Genomic DNA, 23,803 nt, shown 5'->3' on the forward strand with positions numbered 1-23,803 from the left:
TTGTGGTTCTAATTTCTAAATCTGGATCTTCTAATCAAGAATTAAGAATTAAATTCTAACACTTCTATAATATGTTACAATTGAGCAATTAGACCACCAGTTTCAACTGGTTATGATAAATTCATCAATTTTAATGAACATACTTTTTAATTTTTTTTATTTTTGTAATAAAAAAATACATTGTTAATTATACAAAGGAAACATCATTAATCTGTCACAACAATAATTGTTTTAACATACTACAATAATCACTTATAAAAATATCCGAAGTCTAAATACCAACATTTGAGGTGGCAACAGCGTAGTAGAAGCCATGAGGACATAAACTGAAATATACGGATTCCGCGACAAACTTAAACTGAATAAATGTATATTTGGACGTCACCAAAACCGTTAAAGTGATTTTAGATATACAGCAAGCGAACGTGGCGCGCCTGACGGCAACTGCTCCAAGTAATGTGTATATTATTATACGGATAACGTGTCTGAGGACATCCGGCCAATATTTTGTTCAGGCATTGTAGGAAGTGGTACCTTTCACCTGCGATAAATTTTAGAGAAAATCCTCGTGGCAACCGTATATCGGAGTCCACGAAGACCTGGACGCCACGAGAGACTACAGTTTAACATGGGGGGACGTCATGAAAGGCTAAAAATAATATATATATATATATATATATATGAGTTTGTTAGTTAGAAGCAACCTACCTTGCTCGTTTCGGTACGAAACCGATCTGTGCCTCTACTTTGAGGCCACGAGATGTCACCTGGTATTTATTGAAAAATACCTACGGCGTCAAACAAGCAGGAAATAATCGCAACTTTCTACTTTTTAAAAAGTATGAAAATAATATGTAAAATATTATACGGGAAATAAATATTCTACCTTCGTCTGTGCTGCCATCTTGGGAACGTTTTCGCTGTCTACAGCTCATCAGCCAAGCTCTCAGAACAGACGAAGATGTAGAATATTTCCTCCGTATACCCGAGGCCGTAAGACAGCCATGCAGTCCTTATGGGACTAGCGCAATCTGAGTTAGTTAGAAGCAACCTACCTTGCTCGTTTCGGTACGAAACCGATCTGTGCCTCTACTTTGAGGCCACGAGATGTCACCTGGTATTTATTGAAAAATACGTACGGCTTCAAACAAGCAGGAAATAATCGCAACTTTCTACTTTTTAAAAAGTATGAAAATAATATGTAAAATATTATACGGGAAATAAATATTCTACCTTCGTCTGTGCTGCCATCTTGGGAACGTTTTCGCTGTCTACAGCTCATCAGCCAAGCTCTCAGAACAGACGAAGATGTAGAATATTTCCTCCGTATACCCGAGGCCGTAAGACAGCCATGCAGTCCTTATGGGACTAGCGCAATCTGAGTTAGTTAGAAGCAACCTACCTTGCTCGTTTCGGTACGAAACCGATCTGTGCCTCTACTTTGAGGCCACGAGAGGCCACCAAAGAGCTCTTTCTTTCTTTGTTGTAAGTGAACGGTAAAATTTCAAGTTTTTATTTAGAGTATCGATTTTTTTTTTTTGAGTAACTTCAGTTCATTTTTTTGAGTTAATAATGGTTAAATTCGTTCATTTACATTTTACATTTCGTATTTTGTTAGTTTTGCGGTGTTGGTGAATATACCAATTTATACACAGTGATAATAATTATTACACTCGATAGTTATTATGTCGTCAACTTTTGTTTTACAGATTAACTGTTTAGGTATTTTTTTGGCTTCTTAATTTTGTTGTTGGCGATCTTATACTATGTATACAATGTACGTATTATGTGAATATTGAGATTTCAAAGAGTATTTTAATAAATGTTTTATTAAAGTGTACGATGTGGTATTTTATTTAATTTTATTTACAGCTCAAGACTAAGAACAATGTTGTTTTGTCGTAGCAGTGTTGCTAATTTTTCTTTTGTAGCATTAAGTGTCGTAGTAGAGTTACTAATTTCTTTGTTGCGTTACGTATCGTTAATTGTTCCTTTGTATATTTAAAACGGTTAAAATTTAATGGCGCCCAATATTTTCGTTTGTGTATTCAGTATTTACGTTTTCTTAGAGTCCAAGAGTCAAACCATCAATTAATGTTATCTATTTATCTTTTGTCTATCGTCGATCCATTAGCTCTATTCGCATACCATTATTTATTCATTTAACATCTATAATTGTAACAGAAGCCCAACCCAAAGAACCATGCCCACATCTCTGCCGACTGAGCAACGTGGCCATTGTTTCGTCAATGTAGGCGATTGGACCTTTCCATCTTCGGTCATTCCTTATTCCATCTAAGGATAATATCGTCCTGATCCTTCTGGTTCAGCCTTCATGACCTCTTGTCCATCCGATCGTTATCAAATTTGGAAAAATTTAGACACCTAAAATAATTTCCTCTGAAAAATGAAAATATCTCGAAAAGTAATAAATTTAGACATAGGGAATCTGATATAAAAATTAAAGATACGGTAATAATACTGTTCAATAGTGATATAATATACAGGGTGTTCCATTTAAAATTACTGAGAAAAGAATGTACTTGCGTTTTGACTCACACTGTATTTGATATAAAGAAAATTAGCAATGTCAATAATTTTTGAAAATTTTGACAATAAATAAAAAAATATGGCGTTAATAAACCATTGCTGTTGTACATATTTTTATTTATACAGGGAGTTGAACTTGTTACGATTTTCATATAAAATTGGTTATAACTTTGTAAATACCCTGTATAACATAACAAACCTCTATATTTTTGTGATGGAGAACTTAACATGATTTCGAATATAAAATAAAATATAGGGTGTTCCATTTAAAAAAACATCAGTTTGGTCTGGCACTATGTTATCGAACACTCTGTATCATTCTAACTAATTTTGTAATGTGAAGCTCAAAGTTGGCTACAATTTTTGTTATTAACTTTTATTGCTATCTATTACTATAGCGGATCTATTGAGCTTTACCCCACTAATCAATCACCCTGTAGTGAATTTGAATATAATAATTACCTATTATTTTCATCGTTTAAAACAAATGTGAATTCGTCAGAATAACAAATGAGAACGAGATAAGAGCCATCCAATATATGACTTTTTTTAAAAAACATATGACTTACCCTTTGCCACATTCTCCACATATTTCCGTCTTCTCTCCCGAATGAATTACAAAATGCAAGTTGAGATGTTCTTTCCTCTTGAACCCCTTCATACAGACTGAACATACGAAAGGTCGTTCGGGATTGTGACCCAACTTGTGACGTTCCAAGTGTTCCTTGCGTTTCAAACCAGCTCCACAAATGTCACAGATGAAACGTCGCTCGATTTTATGACCCACCAAGTGTTGTTCAAGGAGCTCTTTTTGTGGATACGCCATGTGACATTCCGGACAACAGAAGAGAGTGGTGCCATCGAGAGCTGTAGCAATGTGTACTTGACCTGAACATTATAAAACACAGAATATATAGAAACCCCTTGAAACAAAATACGTACGAAATACATAAATAATAGTATGCTTCTTTTCACGAGCATTTTTCAGTGCGTCACAAATGATAGAAAAAAAGGTAAGTCCGTGATAATATACATTTTAGTGACATGACATGTTAGTTAAATCTGACAGTTGTCACAAGTTATTTGCAATTGGGCATAAAAACAAATCAAATGTGTTTATTGCATTTATAAAATTGTATTTTCTTTGATTTGTATAGTCTTATATTTTGTACAGATTATATTCGTAGATATATTATATAATTCCTAAATATTTTTTTTTCGATTATAGCGCCATCTATTGGCAACTAGAATAAATGTTATAAATGTCACCGACGAAATGTAATCACCGACGTGCATTTTTTTCCGTCACATACAATTTAATGCGTTAGAAAGAAATCGAAAAACTGTGACGCACTGAAAAATCCTCGTGGGAAAAAGCATTTATATTATTCGACGAGCATGTAATGATAACTATTACTCACGATTATGAGTTTGCGACACGATCCGAAGGCGAATATCGTAATAGGAAGTTTATAGGAATAAAAATTGGAGAAATAGCAACGAGTTGGCCGGAGAATCGACAAAGATTGTATTGCTCAATTCAATAAAAGGAGCAGCGAGACATCAAAAGAGGAGATAATTATGAAAAAGAAAAAAGCTTAGACAGGTCATTTACGGCTTTTACTAAACAGTAAGGGCACCAAATATGCACCAAGAATTGCTAATTACAGGAAAAAATAAATATGACCAATTTATTCGAAAAAATTACAGTAAAAATACTTTAAAAGCGTTTTTTTTTCGAAATCAGGTTTTTCAAAACTGGGAGACGTTTTTCTCAAAATCTACTACACCAATCTCAATAAACCAAAATGTTTTGATCCTTTACAAGTTCGAAAGCTTCATAAAAAAAAGATAAATATTTTAATAGCAAACTTTGAAATCGCTTGATATAGATTTAATAAATTGATCTTTGGAAAAAATTTAAATGACACACTGAACTTACAATACCTAATGGTTTTTAAAAACGGTTAAATTAAACGTTTTCAATACTACCATAAATTCTTCTATTCACATAAGACGGGAAGTGTTATATGACATTCTTAAGTCCCAGGAGTATATGACTGTGGTCCCGCTGAAATTAAAAAAGAAAAGAAAAATTGCATTGCCTTAAATTTCTCTCTCTAAATCCATGCCATGAACGATATAAGTAAAATCATTTGACTTGGGCGTTAAACTGAAAATCCTGATAATTTGAAGGCAAAATTTTGCTGTGAAAAAGTTGTGCTGGGAGTCAAAATTAGCAAAACCACATGTTTTTGATGTTTTCCAATAAAAATTTCATTGCCTTAAATTTCTATCTCAAAATCAAATACCATGAATGAGATAGGTAAAAGCATTTTTGACTTGTGCCTTAAACTGAAAATTATGAAAACTTGAAATCAAAATGTTTTTCTGTGAGAAAGTTTAACTAGAGGTTAAAATTAGCAAACACGCGTTTTTTCGGTTTTTTCAAAAAAGAGAAATTTCCTTGTCTTAAATTTATATTTCAAAATCAAATTTATATGTATATGAATATTTATAACCCACATGACCCTAATAAAATACCACACCTCCTCGACTTCTATATCACAAAAGGAATTGACAAAAAGTTAGTCACAGCAACATCCAGCCTAGACATGTCATGTAGACATGTCCTCAAATCACACTCCAGTCCTTATGAACATGTACTCTAATATAACTCAGAATCCAAATCCACCCGCTTTGTGCAATAAAAAGACCAATTGGGATACTTTTCAAGAAGTATTAGATGAAGCAATAGATTTAAAAATACCATTAAAAACAGCTGCCGATGTTGAATGGGCCATAAGGACCATAACTAACCTCATAAATAACATACAGAAAGCTTCATGGGCAGCAACTCTAAACTACAACAGTCAACAACAAAAGAATCTTGTCCTCCAACTATAAAAGAAAAGAAATTAGAGAAAATAAGGCTAAGGAGAAATTGGCAACAAAACAGAACAGTGAGCAATAAAAATAAATTTAATAAAGCAGCAAGAGAACTAAAAAAAATTATATTTGAAATAAAAAATGATTCTATACAAAGATACACAGAAGAGCTTACACCAACAGAAGCCACCGACTACTCACTATGGAAAGCCAGAAGAAAACGAAAAAGTTCTCAGACACCAATACCTCCAATAATAAAAAACAATGACAAATGGGCAAGAAATAACATGGAGAATTGGATGGCTGTCTTTCACAAGTCTTTCAACCAAACAGCTTGAAATCAACACCTGAAGAATTGGAGGAAATAAATAGAGTACTAAATGAACCTTGTCAAATGGAGCTGCTCATACCGAAATTCAAGTTTAATGAAGTGAAGGATGTAATAATGAAAGAAATTAATCCTAAACAAGCTCCTGGTTATGATCTGATAACGGGCAGGATACTACAAAAACTAACAAAGAAAGGAATAACGACAATATTACAAATTTTGAATGCAATAAGATTAAATTACATTCCGCAACAACTGAAAATCGCAGTTATAATTATGATCCCAAAACTAGGAAAAAACTAGAATACATTCCTCTATTCACATAAGACGGGAAGTGTTATATGACATTCTTAAGTCCCAGGAGTATATGACTGTGGTCCCGCTGAAATTAAAAAAGAAAAGAAAAATTCCATTGCCTTAAATTTCTATCTCTAAATCCATGCCATGAACGATATAAGTAAAATTATTTGACTTGGGCGTTAAACTGAAAATCCTGATAATTTGAAGGCAAAATTTTGCTGTAAAAAAGTTGTGCTGGGAGTCAAAATTAGCAAAACCACATGTTTTTGATGTTTTCCAATAAAAATTTCATTGCCTTAAATTTCTATCTCAAAATCAAATACCATGAATGAGATAGGTAAAAGCATTTTTGACTTGTGCCTTAAACTGAAAATTATGAAAACTTGAAAGCAAAATGTTTTTCTGTGAGAAAGTTGAACTAGGGGTTAAAATTAGCAAACACGCGTTTTTTCGGTTTTTTCAAAAAAGAGATATTTCCTTGTCTTAAATTTATATTTCAAAATCAAATTTATATGTATATGAATATTTATAACCCACATGACCCTAATAAAATACCACACCTCCTCGACTTCTATATCCCAAAAGGAATTGACAAAAAGTTAGTCACAGCAACATCCAGCCTAGACATGTCATGTAGACATGTCCTCAAATCACACTCCAGTCCTCATGAACATGTACTCTAATATAACTCAGAATCCAAATCCACCCGCTTTGTGCAATAAAAAGACCAATTGGGATACTTTTCAAGAAGTATTAGATGAAGCAATAGATTTAAAAATACCATTAAAAACAGCTGCCGATCTTGAATGGGCCATAAGGGCCATAACTAACCTCATAAATAACATACAGAAAGCTTCATGGGCAGCAACTCTAAACTACAACAGTCAACAACAAAAGAATCCTGTCCTCCAACTATAAAAGAAAAGAAATTAGAGAAAATAAGGCTAAGGAGAAATTGGCAACAAAACAGAACAGTGAGCAATAAAAATAAATTTAATAAAGCAGCAAGAGAACTAAAAAAAATTATATTTGAAATAAAAAATGATTCTATACAAAGATACATAGAAGAGCTTACACCAACAGAAGCCACCGACTACTCACTATGGAAAGCCAGAAGAAACCGAAAAAGTTCTCAGACACCAATACCTCCAATAATAAAAAACAATGACAAATGGGCAAGAAATATCATGGAGAATTGGATGGCTGTCTTTCACAAGTCTTTCAACCAAACAGCTTGAAATCAACACCTGAAGAATTGGAGGAAATAAATAGAGTACTAAATGAACCTTGTCAAATGGAGCTGCTCATACCGAAATTCAAGTTTAATGAAGTTAAGGATGTAATAATGAAAGAAATTAATCCTAAACAAGCTCCTGGTTATGATCTGATAACGGGCAGGATACTACAAAAACTAACAAAGAAAGGAATAACGACAATATTACAAATTTTGAATGCAATAAGATTAAATTACATTCCGCAACAACTGAAAATCGCAGTTATAATTATGATCCCAAAACTAGGAAAAAAACTAGAATACTAACATCATATAGGCCAATAAGTTAGGTACATGTCACCAGCCCCCCCTTTTTCGATTTGAGGGTAAAAAAAAGCTCATTCGTTTGTATTGCGTTAGTACGGGATTGTATCACCCTTCATTCGTTTGTACTGCCCCCACCCTTTTAAATCTGCCTGGAGGGGCTGGTGACATGCCATCCCCCCTTTTTCGATTTGAGGGTAAAAAAAATGCTCATTCGTTTGTATTGCGTTAGTACTGGATTGTATCACCCTTCATTCGTTTGTACTGCCCCCACCCTTTTAAATCTGCCTGGAGGGGCTGGTGAGTACGAAAACATCCTTGAGGCTACCCCGTTAGCCTACCGTACCCACCTCCAACATTTCCTCTTCCCTACCCCGAACAGGGAGAAGTTGGTTTTTTGCGGTTTCCCAACTTCATTGCACAATTATACCTGTTCGTCCCAAGAAAATAGCCGCAACTATTTTCTCCACTCGAACGCACACTGTCCACGCTGCACTCAAAGCCACCTCCTGACCGCCGACGAGGGACGCAGGTTCGCCTGTCGTTGTACAATGGTTTCTAGGGAGACTGGTCGAGAGCAAAGCACGGACAGTACACGTAAATGTCTATGGAACCAACAACAATCCATCAAACTTTCTTCTCTGTTGACCTTAGCCTTCTGGACACCACCGTCCGGCATAACCCAGGATCCAAGAACACCAGGACACGGCGCTTGCCCCAGTGTGTTTTTCGGACTGTTTGCTTTTGCTGCCAACACAATACATTCACCTCAAACCCTGAAGAGGACAAAATCCTAAACGGGGAAGCACATTGAACGCATTTCTTCTAAACATTATCTAGACAAGCAAATCAAACAATGTGGCTGGCTGGCTGGTGACATGTCATCCCCCCTTTTTTCGATCTGGGGGTCCGGGATGGGTATGTTCGTTTGTACTGCGTTAGTATCGGATTGTATTGCCCTTATTTTGTTTGTACTGCCCCCACCCGTCTAGATTGGCCTGGGGGGCCAGTGACATGCTACTCTCTACTCTGCACTTTTTGCCTTCTGAATGTCGAAAATAGGCTATTTCGTTTGTACTGCGTTAGTACTGGATTGTATCACCCTTCATTCGTTTGTACTGCCTCCACCCTTTTAAATCTGCCTGGAGGGGCTGGTGACATGCCATCTCCCCCTTTTTCGATATGGGGGTCCGGGATGGGTATGTTCGTTTGTACTACGTTAGTATCGGATTGTATCGCCCTTATTTTGTTTGTACCGCCCCCACCAGTGGCGGCTCGTCAGAGGAGGCAAGGGAGGCTCAGCCTCCCCATAAATTTTTTTACACACTCTACACTGTTTTGTTTATCATGAATCGCGAAAACAACAAGTACAACTCTCACTATTATACAACGTGTAAATTCCATATTATCACTAATTATCCATACGTACGGAGCATTAGCATTAGAACGCATGATCGCGTCTCAGTTTTATTACATATTATTGTAGGCAGGACCCTGGGTTATCCCGAGATGCATGAACGGAGCACGGAGCCGAGAAGCCCAACAGTCTCCGTTGCTAATGCTCCGTGCAGCGTAGCAGGCGTTTAAGGAGACCCGGTCTCCTAACAGTGGCATCTACGGTGCCATCACACGCTGCCCGGAGATATACCAAGGGAGGCAGAATAGCTTATCGGCTCCGTTGCGTGGTTGCGTGCGTCTCGGGACAACGAATTTTAGGGTCCTGACTAAAAATACATAATGAAAAATCTAAAAGTTGCGAAATTTGTTATGAAATTTGGTATGTGGGGTTATAATAATATTTGGAACAACTTGCTCAAATAACTTTTTCCGATATCTCTAACTCAAAGCAAAATATCGGTAATTTATGGTGTTTTTGAATTCGCAGTAGGCCGCGTTTAGAAATAAAAAAATTTAGTTGAGTATCTTAAAAAATTTGAAGCTTCATTATGTATGGACTGCAAAACTTCAAATCTGTATTTATTTTGATATGCGAGGTATCTATTTACAAATAGATGGAATTGAACAAATAAACGACACAAACTTATTAGACGTATTAAACTTTTACAATTAGACTAACTATTTTTAAAATGATATGATATCATAAAATTATGAATTAGGATGATATTATGAAATGTAAATAAAAAATGGTCAAAAAATGGGGCCTTAAATTACATTTTTTGGCGCATTTTTTTGCTAGTGCAAATTTGTCTAGATATTTTACAGTTAGGTATAGCCTCCCCTATTGTAAAAATCACGAGCCGCCACTGGCCCCTACCCGTCTAGATTGGCCTGGGGGGCCAGTGACATGCTACCCCTCTACTATGCATTCTTTGCCATCTGAATGCCAAAAATAGACTATTTCGTTTGTACTGCGTTAGTACTGGATTGTACCGCCCTTATTTTGTTTGTACTACCCCTACCCTTCTACATTTAAAACAGAGAATAATTAGTGCTAGGAATAAGGACACAAAATCAGCCAAACCTTGCACATAGTAACACCGCGGGTGTAAAATTTGGTAAATTCGTCAAAAATGAAACGAATTAAATTTTGAAACTGAAAAACAGGCTTGCAAGCTACTCTCCACTCTCCATGGGGAATGGAAATTTACCACCTCAGATGGATCTCGGAGTATTAGCGATTTGAAAAATGGTACATGTATTTGTTGGAGATATTTTGAACACCATTTTCGATCAGAAATCAGAGCAGCGACCTTGTCTTTTCCTACTAGGAAGAAATGTATCCATTCCCTCAATAAATTTTATAGTTTCAGACGCTATCGATATGAAAATCAGATCTTATGCGGCGCATTCCGAAATGCACTCTTCGTTGTACAATTTCAACCTCTCTGGATAACTGATTAACTGAAACATACATACGGCAGAATTCATTGGAATCGAAAATTATTAAAAGTATTTGGAACATTATATGAAAAATTCCCACAATCAATATCTTTCTTACCATCTAATGTCAGAGACCAGATAACAATAATTGCCGCTGCTATGTTATGGTAATTTGTTCTCTAGAAAGGTTTGTATTGTTCATTTATGACTGCAATAAGATTCAGAATTTCCGTATTTCATTTGTAAAATAAATATAGTGTCAAAAACTTGCTTATACATTTGACGCACTGTCCGTCAACGTGTTAATTGACTCTACAGATTCAGTGCCAAAACGAGATATTTTTATAGAAAAATATTTGCAAGTATATTAAATGCTAGAGAGCTGATTACTCACTCACCTTAAACTCTAAAATCAATGAAACTGAAGCGAAGCAAAACAAACCCAATATTACCTTTTATCTCAAAAAACGTTACAGAATCGGAGCTTGGAACGTCAGGACCATGAATGAAGCGTCAAGACTAGCGCAAGTAGTAAAAGAAATGGAAGAATTAAGGATACACATTATGGGGCTATCTGAAATAAGATGGCCTGGGCAAGGAGAGACAACAATATCAAACGGAGGAGTGCTGTTACACTCAGGAAACGATATAAAAGAAGACAGGAGGAATGGAGTTGGTATCCTTCTAAGTAAAGAGGCAAAAAGAGGGCTAATAAAATGGCATCATATATCAGACAGACTAATAGTAGCACAATTCAATTCTCAAATAATAATGATAACCATTATTCAATGTTACGCACCGACAGAGGTAAGCGAAGAAGATGAGAAAGAAAATTTCTACCAACAATTAACAGATACTATCGGAAAGGTAAACAAAGGAGATATACTAGTAGTCATGGGAGATCTGAACGCGAAAGTTGGCAAAGACAACAAGCGAGTGGAAACATGCATGGGAACACATGGACTAGGGAATAGAAACAACAATGGAGAGAAACTCATAGAACTTAGCCTAGAAAACAATCTTGTCATTGGAGGAACGATTTTCCCACACAAAGACTGCCACAAAATAACCTGGATATCACCAGATAATAAAACGCAAAATCAAATAGACCACATTTTGATTAATAAAAAATGGAGAAGTAGCCTTCTAGATGTACGAAATAAAAGATCAGCAGATGTAGGAAGTGATCACCACCTACTAATAGCAGAAATAAAAGTAAAAATTAAGGCAAAACGAGGGAGTAAACAATATAACAAACGAAGAAGATACAATATACAACGACTGAAAGACAGTGAAACCCAAAAAAGGTGGAGTAACAAAATAAAGTTGAACACAGAAACTGTAAACAACACACAGACAAATATAGCAAACAAATGGGAGATGATCAAAGAGGCTGTACACCAAACCGCACAAGAAGTGTTGGGCTACAGCGAAGAAAAGAAATCAGAGTGGCTAAGTGATAACACATGGCAACTGATAAAAAAGAGGAAAGACTTAAAAGCCGAACTAAACAGAATACAAAAATTAGAAGATAGAATCAGAATAACCCAAAAGTATGCAGATACAAACAAACAAGTAAAAAAGAGCGCTAGAAATGACAAAAGAAAATGGACAGAGAAGATGGCGCGCTTAGCAGAAGAGGCAGCCGAAACAAATAATCAGAGAGAGCTATATAGAACCACTAAACGTCTTGCAAATAAGAACTTCAACAGTGACAAACCACTAAAAGACAAACAAGGACAACTGCTTACAACAACTGAAGAGCAAACACGAAGATGGCATGAGTACTATAACGAACTTATGACAGAAGAAGAAAATGAGCCGCCGTTCCAAGAGGGTAACGACGTAGAGCCAAATGAAAATTATCTAAGGATAAACGAGGAAATTCCAACGAAAAAAGAAATAGCTGAAGCAATCCGGCACCTGAGGAACAACAAAGCAGCGGGAATGGACGATATCCCAGCAGAACTGTGGAAAGCGGACACTGAGAGAACCGTGGACCTAATAGCACCATTATTAGCAGATGTATGGACTGAAGAAATCCTACCTAAGGAATGGAATAATGGAATTATAGTCAAGCTTTCAAAAAAAGGGGACGCACAGCTATGTGAAAACTGAAGAGGAATAACGCTGTTATGTTCCATAAATAAAATATTAGCATTTATTTTTCATCAAAGAATCAAGCTCAAAGCTGAATATGGACAAAGTGTACTCTTTTTACTTATTCCAATATATTTCGCCCATTTTCATGGGCATCATCAGGGAAAGCTACAATGTTGGTTATTAGGTAGGTACATAAGATGAATTAGCAGTATACTTACTAAGTGAGAATTGTTGTCACGATGTTTTAAAAGAAGCAAATATAAATAAAATGATAAAAAACTAAAATACAGAAATAACATATCACAAAAGTCCATAATTTAAAATATACATGATGATAGATAAAATTTATATATTGACACAATGAATTGAAAACAAGGTCTGACATTATTTATTTACTTTTATGTTAATTGTCAGTCAAATTTTTTTTTTGGTCATTATCCTATTAAAATAATATTAACATAAAAGTAAATAAATAATGTCAGACCTTGTTTTCAATTCATTGTGTCAATATATAAATTTTATCTATCATCATGTATATTTTAAATTATGGACTTTTGTGATATGTTATTTCTGTATTTTAGTTTTTTATCATTTTATTTATATTTGCTTCTTTTAAAACATCGTGACAACAATTCTCACTTAGTAAGTATACTGCTAATAATTCATCTTATGTACCTACCTAATAACCAACATTGTAGCTTTCCCTGATGATGCCCATGAAAATGGGCGAAATATATTGGAATAAGTAAAAAGAGTACACTTTGTCCATATTCAGCTGGTTACCCAATTATTTTCTCCTCCTTAAATAATTTAAATTGAGTCAGCTATTATTAAACCAAGTTTTCTTTATATATATATATATATATATATATATATATATATATATATATATATATATATATATATTGTCATAGATAAAGAAAAGCAGAGAGGAAAAAGAAGAAAATCTAATTATCTAATTGTATGATAATTTATATTACGTTAAAATAGTTTTTTTTTTTAATATTTAATTTTTTCATTCACCCTGTAAAATAGATACCGATTTCAATTACCCAGTATTGTGTTGTAAGATATAAGTTTTTTTTTTATAATGTTAAAATAATTCTATGAATTTTGGACAAATGCGTTTATCATGTTAACAGTGCGGTTACATTCAATAGACAGTGTTTCTAAGAACAATTAGCGGCAAAAGCGTTTGGAGGCATTGATATATGACGTAGTAAGGATATTTGTTTGGACGAATGGAACTGAAGGGAGGATATAGTTTGAAGGATGTCAGATTTTTTTTTGTTGACAAGAAAAGAACGAGAGTGAGGGTGTGTTTTAGAGAGCTGAAATAGAAGGTACTGTTGAAGAATGAGTAACAAGTGTCGGTCTTCGTAAATTAAAAAGCCTTATAGGTGCCCGTATATAAAAAGCACAAAGTAAAAATGTTATTTTTGGAAGTCAAAAGAAAATTCAATGTCAAGTGAAAGCAGCTGTACTAAGGTATCCAAAATACATTTTTCTCTCCGTCAATAGTCTCTGTTTGCCACACTTTTGGTTTTCTTTGGTTGCATCGACCTCTATGTGGAGACTCAAGTGAAATGGGACATAAACTTTTTCGTGATTTTTAAATTGACATAAACTTTTACAGAAACCTTTTCGTGATTTTTAAATTGACTTTTGTTTACTAGTTATAATTTAATTTGTATTCATACTGGGTAATTTTGATTTCAAAATAATTTGCGGTATTTTTCAGAATTGTTTTCATTATTTTGCACAAGCATTTCTAGATTCATACATTGTCTGTTTTCACAGTTTATTCTATTATTAAACATTTGTGTTTGAATTATTTGGTATAATTAATTTTTCTTTAATATACGTTTATAGTTTATTTTTTTTATTTTTATTTTTCCATGAGTTTTTTTTGAGTTTTGGTTTTGCATTTCTGCGATTGGATGATGTAAAACCCTGAGATAAATTTATTAAATTGAGCTAGTCCAATCAAAGTAGATATCAATAAGTAGAATAGAAACAATATTGTCGCCCAAGCGTGTGAGGCAAAAGCAGAAACACCAATACCCAGACAAAGTGTACTGGAAAATATATAAATTCTTACAGGATTTTTCTAATTTTTTTTTCTCTCTGCCAAATTTAGACAAAGTATTTTTGATTTTTATTATTCAAACCTTTTTCGCTTTGAATAATCTTGGAGCATTTTTTTTACATAACTAGATATTTTTATTTGATCAACATTCTTGTGGAATAGGCAAAGTTAATAGTTCGGTTGGTTTGTACGTTCACATTGTTAAGTCCAGAAAAAGGAAAGAAAATGGAGACAAGACTCAACAAAAAACAAAAGGAAACAGAAGAACGTTATAGTGAGGAAGGAATAGAAAATGTAGACGAAGAAATTAGTATTACAGAAACAACAATCAAGGAGAGTACCACAGAAATGTCAACAATGGATATGATATTACAAATGCTACAGATACAGGAAGAAAACAGTCAAAGACAGGAAGAAAACAGTAAAAAACAAGCAGAAATAATAGAAAAACTTATAGACGAAAACAGTAAACGACAAGATCTAGGTTTTAAACAAATGGAGCAGAGACTAGAACAGCATAAAGAGGAGGTACAAATGTATTTACAGCAGATTAAACATGAAGTAGAGCAGAAAACAAAGGAAATTAGCCAAAATTTAGAAAAACTTACCAAGAAACTACATAATTTGGAGAAACATGTAGAAGGTAGAGAAGAGGAAATAGAGGATAGATTTAAAAAAATGGATAAGAAACTATTGGAAGTAAAAACACAACATAATACTGGAGAAAGAAGGCAACTAATTATACACAATGGAGCAGAAAATAAGGTCCAATTTGGCGGGGATATAAAGAAACAGCACCCAGTCCCGTTTATTAGGATGCTTAAAAATAAAAAACAAGGATATGAAGAGTTTGAAGAGGTTAAGGATATGATAAGGAATCATTTTAAGGATGGAGCAGCATTATGGTTCGAGAGTAAGCAAAATGAGTTACAAGATTGGGAAGAATTTGAAAGAAAATTTTTGAGATATTATTGGGGAAAAGAGAAACAGATGGTCGTGAATAGTGAACTACAAAATGGGAAATATGATGAAAAACTAGGAATGTCCGAAGAGAAATATGCATTACAAGTATACGCTAGTGGGCAATATTTAAATTATAATTATTCGGAAGAACAGCTAGTTGAATTGATAGCAAGACATTTTGACAATACAATGGAAGACTATGTCACCTTGCAAGGATATAGGGACATGGACAGTTTATGCCAGTTCTTAGTTGTAAGAGAGGCTCGAAGAAAAGAAAGGACACGTAGGCAAACTGCAAACAATGGGAACAACCAAACAAACCGAACACAAAACTACAGACCGTCTCGTAATGAAAATACATACCGATACAATGGATATAGGGATAACGAAGGACAAAGATATACAAACAATTTTCATCAAAATAGATATGAGCAGAATAGAAATGGATATCAGCAAAATAGATTACAAAACAATGGGAGAAATTATAACAGTCAACCATGTCAGCCAAATACAGGAAGGGAAAATTTTAACAGAGGAAACCAATATAACAACTACAATGGACAAGGAAGAGAACAAAACAGAGAAATAAACAATCTAAGTTTAATCAGAGAAGGAGAAGATGAACAAGGACACCAAGAAATAGACAATGTGAAAGTAGAAAGCAATAGAGCAGGGCCGTCTTTTCGGGAGAGCACTCACTAAAAACAGGGATAAAATCAAATTCAGGAATATATACTCACCCTAGGGAATTTATCACTTTAGCAAAAAAAAAGGTTGAATACAGGCGCAATAATTTGGTTATGGTACAGGGGTATATTAAAAATAAAAAGTTGGATATCCTTTTGGAAAATGGTTCAGAGGTATCATTAGTTAATAAACAATTGATAAAGGATTTAGGACTAAATTCTCAAAAGTATAATATTTCTCGAATAAGGTTAGTGAGTGCTAATTCAAAAAAGATTTCGACTACGAATGAGGCTATTGGTTTGACATTGAGATTTAAAAATAGAGAATATTTGATAAATTGTTTTATAATTGAGGACATGGAATGTCCTTATATTGTCATTGGAATGGATGAATTGGATAAGTATGGAACGGAAATTAATTTTGAAAACTATATAAAATTTGGAGAGGACATACTGGAAGAAGGTTTAAAGGAAACAGAAGATGAACATGAAGTTAGTACAGCGCCGAATAAGGTGTGTACATCAATGACTAACAAGCAAGATGAAAATAAAGAGGAGAAGGAAGAAGAGGACACAGGAAATGAAGTAAATGTTTTAACAACAAATTTTAAATCTAATAAAATGAGAAGTGTGGCATCGCAAACGATGTACACCGATGAAAGAAAAGAGGGGAAGAAGAGGAGGAGAAGAAATAGGAAGAAAAGAAGTGTAACACCGATACAGGTGGACACAATTGTAGGACCTGAAGAGAAAGAAGAGGAAGAAGAAAATTTAAATGTCAGTACTGCGCCGAAAATGGTGTGTACAAACATGACAAAAAAAGAAGTTGAAATATTGGATGAGGAAGAAACTGTAGTTTTTGGAGAAGAAGAATCGGAGGAGAATGAGAACAAAGTTGAGTTCAATATGTGTATAAAATCAAGGAATTGCGAAAAGGAAGAAGAGACATCAATAATAGTCTGTGGAGAAGAAATGGCGCATGACTTAAAAAAATTATTGGCAGAACATGCGGAAGAAATCAAAACTGAAAATAGAGTAACGACAAAATACGAACACACAATCAAAAGGAAAAACTTATCTAATTTCTGCTCGAAGACATATTCTAATCCGTGTAAATATAGAAAATATGTAGGTCATGAAATAGATAACAGGTTGAGGGATAAAATAATTGAAAGATGCCATTCACAACACATAAATCTAGTAGTCATTATGAAACAAAGTAATGGGGGCATAAGTATTTATCTAGGAGTCCGTAATTGGAATTTATGTACAGTTTACTTGAGTAATTTGGGTCTGAAAAAAATTCTTTTCTTTTCAATCTCGATTTTTATTCATACCCAAGGTCGGGGAAGTTGTCATAGATAAAGAAAAGCAGAGAGGAAAAAGAAGAAAATCTAATTATCTAATTGTATGATAATTTATATTACGTTAAAATAGTTTTTTTTTAATATTTAATTTTTTCATTCACCCTGTAAAATAGATACCGATTTCAATTACCCAGTATTGTGTTGTAAGATATAAGTTTTTTTTTTATAATGTTAAAATAATTCTATGAATTTTGGACAAATGCGTTTATCATGTTAACAGTGCGGTTACATTCAATAGACAGTGTTTCTAAGAACAATTAGCGGCAAAAGCGTTTGGAGGCATTGATATATGACGTAGTAAGGATATTTGTTTGGACGAATGGAACTGAAGGGAGGATATAGTTTGAAGGATGTCAGATTTTTTTTTGTTGACAAGAAAAGAACGAGAGTGAGGGTGTGTTTTAGAGAGCTGAAATAGAAGGTACTGTTGAAGAATGAGTAACAAGTGTCGGTCTTCGTAAATTAAAAAGCCTTATAGGTGCCCGTATATAAAAAGCACAAAGTAAAAATGTTATTTTTGGAAGTCAAAAGAAAATTCAATGTCAAGTGAAAGCAGCTGTACTAAGGTATCCAAAATACATTTTTCTCTCCGTCAATAGTCTCTGTTTGCCACACTTTTGGTTTTCTTTGGTTGCATCGACCTCTATGTGGAGACTCAAGTGAAATGGGACATAAACTTTTTCGTGATTTTTAAATTGACATAAACTTTTACAGAAACCTTTTCGTGATTTTTAAATTGACTTTTGTTTACTAGTTATAATTTAATTTGTATTCATACTGGGTAATTTTGATTTCAAAATAATTTGCGGTATTTTTCAGAATTGTTTTCATTATTTTGCACAAGCATTTCTAGATTCATACATTGTCTGTTTTCACAGTTTATTCTATTATTAAACATTTGTGTTTGAATTATTTGGTATAATTAATTTTTCTTTAATATACGTTTATAGTTTATTTTTTTATTTTTATTTTTCCATGAGTTTTTTTTGAGTTTTGGTTTTGCATTTCTGCGATTGGATGATGTAAAACCCTGAGATAAATTTATTAAATTGAGCTAGTCCAATCAAAGTAGATATCAATAAGTAGAATAGAAACAATATATATATATATATATATATATATATATATATATATATATATATATATATATATATATATATATATATATATATATATATATATTATATTATATATATATATAATATAATATATATATATAGATATATATATATATATATATATATATATATATATATATATATATATATATATTGATACATGTATCCATGTGACTTCCAAAGTAGATACTCGTAATACGTTGTCACTTCATATATACCGTTATGACTTCCGATTTCGGAAGTCACAACGTTTTGCCTACATTTTTACGAATTTGGCTACTAGATGGTATCAGAAGGCTTATATTAAAAATTTCGCCGGAAGTCATATCGTATCTCACATACTCATAAGATCAGATTTTAGTTCGACGGTATATCTCCAGCGCTAGTGTCGCTCCCGTACTATTATACAGGTTATGTACACAACGCGTAGCGTCTTCCGTATACCACACCGCTCGATGTGACTTCCGTTTTTTGGCAACCCTGTGTAACGGTTTCCAGACATTCATTTGTTCTAGATTCGCGGTCCTAATCGTACTTAGTATTTTGTGTGCCTTTTGTTTTTTAAACATAAATAATAGCAGATCTGCTTTACTTTTAAAGTTAGCCTTAAATGAAGGTAAAATAAGTGATTATAATATATCTCTATAATTATATATTATCTGTACTTATTTTAATCTATAATATTTTACCTATACATTTTTTTTACTTCCTTTTTTACAATGAACTTCTAATTCAATCTACACTCACCGGCACGAAAAACGGGCACCTCAAAAAATTGGTAATTTTGATGTCTCGTATCTCCCAATCCTGTTGGCCGATTTAAGTAATTTTTAATATGTTATAGCCTTATTCTTTAACAATATCGCTATAATAATATTGTTGATAGACAGGTAAATTTTCATTGTATACCGGGTGTACCAATCAAACTGGGTTTTTTTCTCAATTTTCACAACACCCTGTGGAATATTCTAGCCTTTATAAAATATTGAAATTAAAACCAGACTATAGCTCCAGGTTTTCTTAACATTCCGTTTTTTTATTCATTCGCTTACGTTGGATAATAAAAAAGTTAGGGACTTTAACAACTAGCCATGTTCTTTATCGATACAGGGTGTTTCTAAATAAGTGCGACAAACTTTAGGGGGTAATTCTGCATGAAAAAATAATCGTTTGGCAAAAGAATTTTATATTTGCAAGCATTTGCGGACATAGCTTTATCAAGTAAACGATCATTATACCCCTTAAAGTTTGTCGCACTTATTTAGAAACACCATGTATTGATAAAGAACATGGCTACTTGTTAAGTCGCTAACTGTTTTATTATCCAACATAAGCGAATGAATAAAAAAACAGAATGTTAAGAAAACCTGGGGCTATAGTTGGGTTTTAATTTCAATATTGTATAAAGGCTAGAATATTCCACAGGGTGTTGTGAAAATTGAGAAAAAAAACCCAGTTTGATTGGTACGCCCGGTATACAATGATAATTGACCTGTCTAGAAACAATATTATTACAGCGATATTGTTAAAGAATAAGGCCATAACATATTTAAAAAATACTTAAATCGGACAATAGGTTTAGGAGATACGAGCCATCAAAAATGACCCATTTTTTGGGGTGCCCGTTTTTCGTGCCGGTGAATGTATCTATTAAATAATCTAAATTATTTTAAAAAATCTTATTAAAAGCTTAAATACAAGAAATGTAGGTAAATGTTCTCATTTAACGAAATTTCCGAAAATTGCGTATTTTTTTGACCCAAATATGCTGAAAAATCGATTTTATAGTTATTGTTATTTCGAAAGTAATAAAACGTGTAAAAAATTGAATGTACAATTACAATTGAATGGAATTAAATACACGAAAAAATGAATCAAGAGCGATAAAAAGTTTAAAGTAATAAATCCTGGTAACAATATGAAATACAGTAAACTCTCTCTTAATGGGGTAGGTGCAAAGTCTTGGTCCAATGCTATGTAAGTGCATTCATTTTTTTCGAATCCTGAGAAAACTAAGAAATACTTTTTAAAACTTACACCCACAATGAAAGATTAGATTATTACGGAGGACCGAAAGTCCCTTAGAATAAACAAAAAGTTTCTTTTGAATGAAATATTCGAAATTAAAAATCACACTAACTTTTCTCTTGTTTTTTCATCCCGTTATCTTATTAAAATAAACATTATATAAGTTTTCAGGGACCTTCGGCCCTCGGTAATAATGTAATCTTTCATTCTGCGTCTAAATTTTTCAAAAATATTTATTAGTTTTCTCAGAATTCGAAAAAAATTAGTGCATTTAATTAGCATTGGACCAAGATTTTGCGCTTATCTCTTAACGAACACCTCCTCTATACGAACGGTATTTAAAACAAAACTCATTTGCCGATATTGAACCTGTACTCTTCATAGGTAAAAATACATAGGTGGGTATTTTTTCCAAATAATTTAGAATACAAAACTACATATTATTATATTTTACTATTTCAAATTAATACAGAGATGTCGACGAGTGATATTTGATATCACTTTATCAGCAGTAGGTAATAAAAATCTGTGTAGGTCATTAAAAGAAATGTGACACCGTAAAGGTTGCTCTAAAAATATTTAACATTGATATGTTGTGACTAAAAATTTGAATGGAAATGTCTGCTTGAACATATCCAATACCCAATAAAAATTTTATTTTCTTTTAAAAATGTTTCGTATTCAAGGGCGACTTGACTGTATGCTAAAACAATAATTATACAAACAAAACAGGTATAATTATCAAGATTTTTGCTGTAAACTCGTGGAGAAATACATCAAATTAATAGAGCTCGGGAAATATGTACTTAAAAAAACCGTAAATTATGAAAAAAACAGTCGAATTGAAATATGCACTTAAATACCAGGTTGTATCTTAGTTAGTCGATAGGAAAAATATTCTGATTTGTTTTTACGATCTTACCGAAATATTATAATAGTTCATTAACTGATTTGCTCCAAATTTTAAAAAACGGATTGACGTGAAATTTAGCGTACACATAGGTAACATGTCAAAGAAAAAAAGTGAAAAGAAAAGTTTGTCCTGGGGGTGAGTTTCTCCTCTTCTCGGAGGTGAAAAATATACGTTCAAAATAAGTTCGGAAAACGATAAACTGATTAATTCTAAGCAACTTTTGTTATACAGAATTTTTTCACTAAGTTAATACTTTTTGAGTTATTTGCGAGTTAATATGTCAATTTTTCAACAAAAAAACACTTTTATACGGTTTTTTGCCAATAACTCAAAAAGTAAGTATGTTATCGGGAAAACCATTAAAAATATAGCTTATAAAGTAACAAAATTGATGTACGTATGAACTTTTAGAATCAGTAGAAGCAAAGTTGTAGCTAATGTAAAACAGGAAACAGGTTCATATTCGTCAAATTTAAAAACGAATGATTTCACGTGAAATAACCGAAAAATGATAGCAACCAAAAAATGATGCACTGTTCTGAGAAAACTTATTACAACTTTTTTAAAGTTTTACAAAAATCTTTTTTATTTTTCTAAAAAAGTTCTAAACATACGCTCAAAATAAAGTAGGTCCTATTTTTGTTAAAAAAATCCGAAAAATCACCCTCTAATTGGAATCTCAAATGAAATTAATACTTACCGCTTCACAAGTTATATACTTAACTTATGTAATATTTATACGATCTGTAATTTCATCGGCTCAAAGGGCTTATTTTTGAAAAAAATTGGTTTTAAAGTAAAAATTTTTTAATTTTGAAAAAAAAGTTTTTTTTTAAATGACATAAAATTTAGTAGTGATACCAAAAATTACGAAGAGTAAGAAATGTAGATTTTGTTTTTCTGAATATTTAGGATTCTGTGTTTTTCTTTGAGACAAATATTGGTTAAGATATGGCTGTTTAAAATTGGAAAATTGGCATACACAGTTGGTTAGTGACTAGTTTAATCCCTTTCAATTACATCCCCTTCAAAAATAAGCACTTTGAACTGATGAAGCTTACAGATCATATTTATAAACAATACATACACAGTAAATCAACTTGTGAATTGGTGACAATTAATTTCATTTAGGATGCTAATTAGGGGGTGAATTTTATGATTTTTTACAAAAAAAGGATCTTCATTTTGAGCGTAACTTCCTTAATTTAATGCTAAAAACTTTCTTAACCTTTTTTTTTAAACACTAGAAAAAAGTTGTAATGAGTGTTCCCAAAAAGTGCTTTAGTTTTTGACAGTTCACGTTGAAATATTCAATTTGGAATTTGGCGTGTATGAACCTATTTTTTATTAGTTACAACTCTTCTTTTACTGGGTCTAGGGATCTCATCCATAAGTACACCATTTTTTTCACTTTTTTATGGGCTATATTTTTCCTAAGAATGGTTTTTTCGATAAAATACTTACTTTTTGAGTTAATTGCAAAAAAAAAAAACGTTAAAATGAGTTTTTTTTTTGTTGAAAAATGAACATATTTAGTCGCAAATAACTAGAAAAAAGTGAAAAAATGCTATAGAACAAAAGTTGCTTAGAATTAATTAGTTAATCAATTTCCGGACTAATTTTGAACGTATATTTTTTCATCCCGAGAGGAGGTGAAAGTCACCCCCATGGCAAAAGCACACATCGACACAATATCAATTTTCTTCCTTGACATGTTACCTATGTGTATGCCAAATTTCATGTCAGCCGTTTCACAAATTTCAAAACCCACAAATTTCAAAATTTATGGGTTTTGCAATATTTACCGTCAGCGAACGGACTACTAGTAGAGGATCCGATATAAGGCCGATCTGCATCGATCTATTTAATGGATAACAATAATTATTGGATACGCAATTTAGTATGTTAACAATTATAAAAAACAAGGGGTGCATGATCTAATTTTCTTCTGACTATAATTAATTAATAATTAATAAATGACTTTTATCTACTCCATGTCATACTATGTATAAGTTTTTAGTTTGTGAAAACTGTCATTATAGATAGCAATGCGTGAAGGGTTTAGTTTAAAGTGTGCGTGAAATAACAATG

The 23,803-nt window shown here is 32.9% G+C and overlaps 1 protein-coding gene across 5 annotated transcripts in view; it reads right to left on the reverse strand.

The window, feature by feature from the left end:
- Positions 1 to 23,803, reverse strand: part of LOC126880259 (craniofacial development protein 2-like) — a 701,034-nt gene that overhangs the window by 329,975 nt on the left and 347,256 nt on the right. For 4 of the 5 annotated variants that reach the window (XR_007696523.1, XM_050644031.1, XM_050644029.1 and 1 more), the window contains exon 5: positions 3,120 to 3,438. Coding sequence is in view for 4 of the 5 variants with exons in the window: in XM_050644031.1 (XP_050499988.1) it covers positions 3,120 to 3,438 (319 nt within the window). In the remaining variant the exon portion in view is untranslated. Of the gene's footprint in view, positions 1 to 1,119; positions 2,386 to 3,119; positions 3,439 to 23,803 lie in introns of those variants that run through there. The other variant, XM_050644033.1, reaches the window with a different exon arrangement.

Source organism: Diabrotica virgifera, chromosome 2, assembly GCF_917563875.1.
Source record: "Diabrotica virgifera virgifera chromosome 2, PGI_DIABVI_V3a".
NCBI classification, from domain to species: Eukaryota; Metazoa; Arthropoda; class Insecta; order Coleoptera; family Chrysomelidae; genus Diabrotica; species Diabrotica virgifera.